At 50.5% G+C, this 8,855-nt stretch overlaps 1 protein-coding gene across 1 annotated transcript in view; it reads left to right on the top strand.

Moving 5' to 3' along the window:
- The first annotated feature begins 752 nt into the window (after positions 1-752).
- LOC118229419 (potassium/sodium hyperpolarization-activated cyclic nucleotide-gated channel 2-like) overlaps positions 753-8,855 on the top strand; it is a 45,465-nt gene continuing 37,362 nt past the window's right edge. Inside the window, 2 exon segments of the mRNA XM_035421359.1 lie at positions 753-2,094; positions 6,474-6,897. Coding sequence (XP_035277250.1) covers positions 935-2,094; positions 6,474-6,897 — 1,584 coding nt within the window. The 5' untranslated portion in view covers positions 753-934.

The raw sequence follows: 8,855 nt of genomic DNA, 5'->3' as shown, positions 1-8,855 counted from the left end.
ACCTCTGTGCCAACAAGCTGTTTGGAAGCCTAGTCAGAAGTAAGCCTCTGAAGTTTGCTGAACGCCGTTTAAACGATTGTTCTATGGTCAGGTGAGACATGAAATTGAGCATTTTGACCTCAAATGACGGAGGTGGGTTTTGGGTAAAAAGCGGAATGATCTTACAGGAAAGAGCTGGCATGCAGGGACTACTATATATATATATATATATATATATATAACCTTTATATAATTGTATAGCGTGGGTACCCGAATGCAAATGAAACGGATTACATTTGTTTAAATATCCATCAGATTTGAACATACTGATTAATCGGTCAATGACTGCTGGTCTTGTATTTCAACACCAGAGGGCGCAAGATCCTCATTTTTTGGACAAGCGTCTTTGAGAGCTGTCCGCTGAATTTTCCATCGTAAACACCTTCGGTAAGTGATGACATCATTGGGAGGGTATAATTTTGCCCGGCTTCCTGGCGTTAACAAGCCACAAATCTTCAAATGTACGCGTGTAAACAAATCGTGAAGTTTAGAGTACATAAAACAGACACGATGTCCGTTCACGTTAGAGCCAACAGATATGCGTCCGCTGTTAAAAATATACGTGCTTGGTTTATGAAGTAAAATTAGTGTCGCAAGGGTCAAAACAGTGCTTTGGTGTAAAATAAATAACTCAAAGACGATATGAGGAGTAAGCGCTTCAGTGTTTCACGCAATTGACCGCTCGGTACGGTGGCCTACCTAATCAGCACACCTGAATGCCGTCAAGCAGATTGCTTTCCAGTACAGTTTGCAAAAAAGTCACGTCTCTCTCTCTCTCTCGTTCGTGGTCTCTCTCTCTCTCTCTCTCTCCATCTATGGAGCCCTCCCTCCCTCTCTCACTCCCTGGCTGGTCCTATCATGATAATTGGTTCCAATTTGAGATCTTCCCAATGACATGAGCAAAAAAGCGGCTTCTCCGGGCTGCGGCGAGACCATGAAAAGGAAAGCGAGCGGATGCGGGAGCGGCCAGAGCATCACAACGGGGGCCGCGGCCGCTAGTCACGCGAGTGGAAAAAGTAGCAAAGGCTGCTTCTCGTTCGTCTCCGCCGCTGCTGCGGGTCTGAAGCCCGGCGCGGGCAGCGCAGCCCTCATGGACGAAGCGGAGGACGGCGAGGAGGAGCTCAAATTCCAGCAACCTCGACTGCGCCGAGCCGGTGGAAGTGGCAGCAGCAGCAGCGGTGGGGGTGGCGGCGGCGGCGGTGGAGGCGGTAGTATACGAATGAAAAACTTCTCGTCGGGAGGGGGAGTCGCGTCGACGCAGAGCAAGAACTTCAACAACAACGAGCTCTGCCTATTGCAAGGCGAGGGGACCGCACGTGCCACTTCCGTAACCACCCCAACTGCTGCGAGGTCTTGCCTGGGAGATGGCGCCGGACGTGGAAGCGCGAACAGAGTTGGAGGCGGGGACGCGTGCACGGGCGTAGCGGTGACCGGTGTGACTACAAGTGCTTCGGGTGACGGTCGCGGGAGCGCGGCACCCAATACTACAGACATGAAATGCAACAAAAACGGAGAATGCCGGCGGGATTCTGGCGTGACCGGGAGACAGAGCCCGGTCACATCCAAGCAGGAGAAGCAGAGTGTCGATGAAGTTGGAACTGGGGCTGGGAGTAAGCGACCTTCCTGCAACTCCACGGCCGCCAGTGCGGACGGCTCCACCGGCGGGTGCTTGGCACAGGGGCAGGGGGGCGAGACCGCTTGTCCCGGCAACGCTACTGCTCCGGCTGTCTCCGACAAAAAGGACTCCAAGGTCTCCTTCTCAAACGCGCCCAGTCGAAAAGCGTCTTATGCTGTGCACGTCCCGGGCCAGACGCAGCAGCCCAGGAATTCGGTCACGTTCCTGAAGTCCGAGGACGGGCCGCAGATCGTGACCGAGGATGGTGAGCCGAGAAGCAGCCAGGCTAGTTTCATGCAGCGGCAGTTGAGCAGCATGTTGCAGCCGGGAGTCAATAAATTCTCCCTGCGTATGTTTGGAAGTCAAAAGGCGGTCGAAAGGGAACAGGAACGGGTTAAGTCCGCAGGCAATTGGATCATTCACCCGTACAGCGATTTCAGGTAAGGATGAAGTTGCGCTATTGCGTCCGCGGCGCGTGTTGGAAATGTCACGCGCGCCCCTTTCCAACGCTGAGCCCAGGGTCAATGGGCTCCACGTACAGTCGCTAACATTAACAAGTTCAATGTCAGAGTTAATTGAATCGCGGGAGCGTGTAGTTCCGTCGTAGTTGCTGAGTGCCCTTCTTAGAGAGCAACAGGCCGTGTTTTACTCTGTCACGCATCCGCGCTTCAGACTTGTGGCACTCTATCCCCATGTGGCTGCGCTATTGTTGGCGTTTCACCGTCACGGAAACAGTCCGAGCTTTTAAAGCACGCGTTTAAACACTGGACGCGGTTCAGATTCTAAGCCCGTGCTCATTTTCCATACATGATGCCGTTTTGAGCGATTTTGGCCGGGGACTTGGGAAGAAATTACGGAACCAATGTCAGCTGTGAAAGGACACCCACATACACAATTTGCACGTGCCGTGTTAGTCACGCTTTGTATCCGGTGCCTACTTAATTTGACGCGAAGGCTACGGCGCGTGCATCAGGTGCCAGCTTTCATACCGCGCGCGCGTAAAAGTTTGGGGTAAATACACACGCCAGAGTTTCGAAATCTACCCAGGGGGCATGCAGTTGGCTAAGACCGAGGAAACGTACTCGTAATTTGGAATTAATCATATTTGGAATGCTGCAGCATCGCGGAGGTCTTTCTATTTTGGGGCCTTGCTCCGTACGTGATGACATTAGACAATTCAATAGCCCAATAAGCAGTGGTGACCAATCTGATTTCATTGGCTGCATGGCCACAAAGATTCCACAAGAACGTATCCAAAATTTCCGCTATGTTTGAATCCTATTGCCATTACCGGTATTAGGCAATTAATTTGCATTACAACGAAAACTGCGTATTGTGTTAACAACAGCTGCTATGTTTAGTTAAGGTGGTTAATATTTACACATTTCATTTTCTACAACCGAAGCTGAGTTTATCGTCCTATTTAAATTAATAGTTGATTTATGTCATTTGCAAATTGTCAGTATTACAAATGCCACAACCAACGACACAATGTCATTTCATTAAATGAGTGGAACATAACTTAGTAGCAGAATTAATATCTGAAATCCATTTAGATTTTTCGCGGTTGGCCTGTCAAAGCTGGGTTATGTTTTATACGCAGTGTTGTCTGTGCCCAGATATAGACCGGTCGTTTTTATATTCCGGGTCTTCTCCGGCCGTGGTCACGTATGTGCGCGCTGGCGTTTATTTAAGTAGCCTATTGGCTGTCCTATGGAAGATCAGTTTCCCTGTCTCCGAGGGTTCGGAGATCTCGAGCCGGGTTTATTTCAGCAGAAAAAAAGAGAGAGAGAGAAAAAAAAACGGGCGTGTCCAGTGTCCTGGCACGCGCCGCACGAGTGGTGGATGCATTCTGCCCTGCAATGTCAGAGTGACCCAACCGTGCAGATAATGTTCGCTTCACTGTAACCACCGGAGCGTATCGCATTCTGTTTCTTTAGCCATCTCATTAGCAGCATTTAATTAGGGCTCAAACGCGAGCGTGTCTGGTCGTTTGAAGCTTTTGTCTATGCATATTCTTTTAAAATATATATATTTTTTTAGTGTATTCTGTATCAAACGTCTGTTTTATTATCGCAAGACTGGATCGCTGCTCTTTGGGTTTGGCAACAGATTATCCTGATCCCCTTTTATCTGAGAGTCTCGTGCTCCATTCTTTGTGGATCTATATAGATGAATGTATGCACCAAAGTTAAACGGAACGCAGTCGATGCCATGATATGATCACGAAGGCGACAGAGGGAAGCATGTACGCGTAGTTTCTTGTTGTAGAAGACGATCAAGAGGGACATCACTAGGCGTACTCCACGATTTGAACGTGTTGCATCTGAAGTCATGATATTTATCATTCGTTTAAGAGGTTCCGGGTGAATTACAGTGCCCGAATGTCAAGGGATTTCCGTTATCTTTTATCTGGAACGTCACTATGTCCAATTGTTCCAGCAATATCCCATTGTGCAGCGCCGAATAGCTTCCTTTATAGCCCACCTGCTGCATTGCTGGTGAACTGTACTTGCTGAAAAGTTTACGCATGCCCACTACAAGCGCTCCGTTGACATAGCAGCACGTGATCTCTGGTGAAGCCAAAGTTTTTTCTTATTTTTATTTTTTTTAAATTTCATCATCCCTAGCCCTGCTAAGCAAAATGGTAAAGTATAAAATAAATACCTCTGATAGCGTACTTTGAACCTTAATCGTGCACACAGTGTCCCTATTAGCCTCATATACACACTGTTTTAGTTAATTTAACACCTTTTAAGAGTTGGTTTAATACTGCGGTATATGCTGTGAGTGATGGGTATGAAGACACTCCTTGGGGGAGTTTCTAATCTCGCCTAATCCACCGCCTCTGAGCTAAACGGGTTTCGGGTTTTCTCGAGTTCAGAACCAAGGACAGCGCTTATTGCGTCAACAGAGTTGGCACGGCTACTGTTTTGGGTTTACCACGTGCCACCGCGTGCGTCGCTTGCACTGAGGGAACGATTTGCTGAACAACGCAGCACTGTGGGCATGGGGCGTTTCAGTACTGCACATGAAACAGATGCAATTTACGACTACGCCTGTTGCCCCATCTACGAAAGGTTTTACTCGTCAGATTTGGCTGTGAAATTGACGGTAGAGGGCCCGGTCTTAAATTACAGTAACGCGTCAAAAAAAAAAGGTGGCGTATGTTTTCAGAAATACACGATGTCATTTCTTTTGCAAATACTTAAGACGAGACAAACTATCAGTTTGTTTTAAGCGCTGTGCGGTTTGGAAGTCATGTTCATAATAAATGCCAGGACACGACGTGAAAACAACACGACGTGTACACGACTTGTATGACCTCCAGTACATCAGACTCCGATTCTGGCATTTAACGACGCGATAGCACATATTTGACAGTAAAATGGTATGACAGCCTATACAGGTGTCATTTTGGAGGCTACGATACGTTTGGTACTTACCTGGGAACTTCCAAATCTTTCATACTTTTTGTCACGTTTCAGACAAAGCAAAATGTTCAGCGTTAAATCAGCTCCCAGAAAGTAAATTTTACTGAGGTAATATAACATTTCGACATCTTTTAGAATGTGTTGGATTTAAATGAACACTGAGCGTTTTGCAATGTGATGTTCCCGCCTGCGCAGTTACACAAAGGAAGAAACACTGATGCTTTAATGGTGAGTCAAATGAAACGCAACTCGCTGATGCATCAACGGCGCATCTTAGACCTCGCCGGTAACATGACTCAGCAGCGGTTCGCGTATAGCGGATGCCGGCTTTATTTCACAAAAGTGGCCTTGAACGCAACCTGTGATCTGGCGAATGAATGAGCTGTTCACACTGGGTCTTTTCAGGAAAAGACGGCGCCGGTTCTGTTCTACGCTTGCTGTTCTCTGCTGAAGCAGGGCCATTGTTTGAATAATCTATATTTTGTTATTAAATTTGTTAAATATTTTTGTTCGCTTTCCCCAATATTCGTGACGGCGGACGTATTATGTGTTGTGAAAAGGTCACGTCGGTTCCATTTTAATTGTATAATCGTCAGTTATAAATCGTATCAATACCGCCCTGTTCATATTACTGTACAGTGCGACGTCTTTCTCCTCTTCATCTTCCCGGTGTTTTATTAACCCTCCCCCTTTCCCAACGACCGTTTCTACCGTTTAGAATCAATTCTCCCGCTCAGATCCGGTTTCTGCATTTCCTCCACGTTTCAATGTCCTTGAGTTGACCTTGCTGTCTCTGACCGTTATTCTACAGCACGGACACGTTTCTGCTACTGGTTTACGTTGGCGTCCGTTCGGTCGTCGCACGAGTCTGTATTTAGGGAAGGCAACACGCAGAAAACAGATTTAAACCGCACTCTCAACAAGGTAGTGGACAAGGTACCGCGTGTTTATGTTGACTCAATAAGGTTTTCGATGAAGAACAATGACAATGCCGGTTACTGCAAGATGATGTTTATGACGGTGATTGTTTTTGTCTGAATTATTTGATCCAGACCTCTCCAGAGAAAGTACTGAAGCCAAACTACCAGACTCTGAATACTCTGTACTCCGTATACATCGAATTGTTGTAGCTTCCTTGTCAGAATCTAGCATACTATTATACGTTAGTCTGAATAATGCGGGGAAGTCGATCACACAGGACAGAAAGGGACATTTTCCCTTGTGACAAAAAACTCATCACTCCCCATTCCAGTGCTGTGCATCATTTACAGGCAATATTCTTAATCTGAGAGCGTGGCAAATGGTTCTTAATATGGATATTTCAACATTGATTCTCTCCCTCTCTCTCTCTCTCTCCCTCTCCCCCTCTCTCCATCTTGCTGCAGATTCTACTGGGACTTCACCATGCTCATGTTCATGGTGGGCAACCTGATCATCATCCCCGTGGGCATCACCTTCTTCAAGGAGGAGACGACCACGCCCTGGATAATCTTCAACGTGGTCTCCGACACCTTCTTCCTGACGGACCTGGTGCTCAACTTCCGCACGGGCATCGTCATCGAGGACAACGCCGACATCGTGCTGGACCCCGACAAGATCAAGATGAAGTACCTGAAGACGTGGTTCATCGTGGACTTCGTGTCCTCCATCCCGGTGGATTACATCGTCCTGATCGTGGAGAGGGGGATGGACTCGGAGGTGTACAAGACGGCCCGAGCCCTGCGAATCGTCCGCTTCACCAAGATCCTCAGCCTGCTGCGCCTCCTGAGGCTCTCCCGCCTCATCCGCTACATACACCAGTGGGAGGAGGTAGGCTCGAACCCGGGCTCGACCGGGGCAGGGCGGGCCGGGCCGGGCCACGCCCCCGTGAAAGGTATAGGCCGGGCCCTGGGGTGAAAGGTATAGGCCGGGCCCTGGGGTGAAAGGTATAGGTCGGGCCCTGGGGTGAAAGGTATAGGCCGGGCCCTGGGGTGAAAGGTATAGGTCGGGCCCTGGGGTGAAAGGTATAGGCCGGGCCCTGGGGTGAAAGGTATAGGCCGGGCCCTGGGGTGAAAGGTGTAGGCCGGGCCCTGGGGTGAAAGGTGTAGGCCGGGCCCTGGGGTGAAAGGTATAGGCCGGGCCCTGGGGTGAAAGGTATAGGCCGGGCCCTGGGGTGAAAGGTATAGGCCGGGCCCTGGGGTGAAAGGTGTAGGCCGGGCCCTGGGGTGAAAGGTATAGGCCGGGCCCTGGGGTGAAAGGTATAGGCCGGGCCCTGGGGTGAAAGGTATAGGCCGGGCCCTGGGGCGGATACAGGCAGGCTGAGCCCTTGGTTTTTTACTGAGGTACTGTGGCCTGGGTTGTGGGTACAAGTTGGCGGTACTGTAAATTGGAGGACGGGTTCAACCGAAATACTGCAGGCTGGGCCCTGGCTTTGAGAGATGTGTGATTGGTTGGGCCCTGGGTTTAAGAGCAGTGCGATTGGCTGGCATTTGGTTTAGGAGAAGTGTGATTGGCTAGTCCTGGGTTTTGAGAGGAGTTTGATTGGCTGGGCCCTGGGTCTGAGAGGTGCATGATTGACAGGGCCCATCCTTCGAAGGAGGAGGTCTAAGCCAAGGCTTTAAAGCATCCAAATGGCATTGATTAACGGTTATAACATCAGAGTCAATCACTCTGACAAACATCAGGCGAGAGTAAAATAAGAGGAAGCGGTGTGCGAAGCCTTCCTGTGTTGACTCCTCTGTACTTTTGCGGCAAACCCGGTGCAAATTAAAGGAATATTTTTAGCGAGTCCCTGAGGGCGCTGCTGTCCGATCTTGAAATGGCCTCTGCTTGTGCTGGGTAAGCAGGCCGCGGCGTCCTGCCTTCGGCTCGGCGATAGCGGTCGCGCGCGCGGGCGTGTATTACCCGTCACGGGCGTTGGCACGGGCGAGTTTCCCCCGGCCTGCTCTGCCCTCGTGCCCCTGGCATCTACGGGCTGAGTTTCCCCCGGCCTGCTCTGCCCTCGTGCCCCTGGCATCTACGGGCTGAGTTTCCCCCGGCCTGCTCTGCCCTCGTGCCCCTGGCGTCTACGGGCTGAGTTTCCCCCGGCCTGCTCCGCCCTCGTGCCCCTGGCATCTACGGGCTGAGTTCCCCGTTTCCGTTTGGGCCAGCGGACAGCCGGCTGTGCACTTTGGCGGCCTCACAAGAAGCCTGGTGCTGCGGCGGCGGGAGGGCGGGGGGGCGGGGGGGGCGGGCGGCGGCTTTGTTGACAAGCAGGTTGATGGACGAGCTAACACGCTTTATCAATTACGCCTGCCGTGTGGGGGGCGGGGCGGGCCGGGGGGGGGGGGGGGCAGAAACGCGGCTGGTTCAGAGCCAGGGTCCGCCATCTTCATTACCGTGTTTCATTACATCAGCTGTTCGCTTACAACCAATCAGTTTCTCGTTTCCCCCCCGCCCCCCCCAGGGCGATATTGTGGAAAGTGAAAACGTAGGCGACGCTGGATGACTCGCGTCCTGCTCGTGTTTCCGTGGCGATCAGGGGGCAGTTAGGGGCAGTTACACGCTGGCGAAGCAGCGCTGCCTTCTGTTTGACCCCAGTGTGACCCCAGCACAGAAGGATGCTGGGAGTTATCGGAAACAAATCTCCAGTGACCGGAAGCCATCTTGGATTTTGGCAGCCCACAGAACACTTTGTCATTGTGGAAGTTTTTGTTTGGCGACTACGGTGTCTGATACCACCCAGATGTCGACCGTGAAAAATCGCAATGCTGAGATTTTAGAAAAAAAGTAATCCCAACGGTTGCTTA

This window comes from Anguilla anguilla, chromosome 6 (assembly GCF_013347855.1).
Source record: "Anguilla anguilla isolate fAngAng1 chromosome 6, fAngAng1.pri, whole genome shotgun sequence".
Taxonomy (NCBI): domain Eukaryota; kingdom Metazoa; phylum Chordata; class Actinopteri; order Anguilliformes; family Anguillidae; genus Anguilla; species Anguilla anguilla.
The sequence above is the reverse complement of the archived record's forward strand: the minus strand, read 5'-3'. Positions and strand labels throughout refer to the sequence as shown.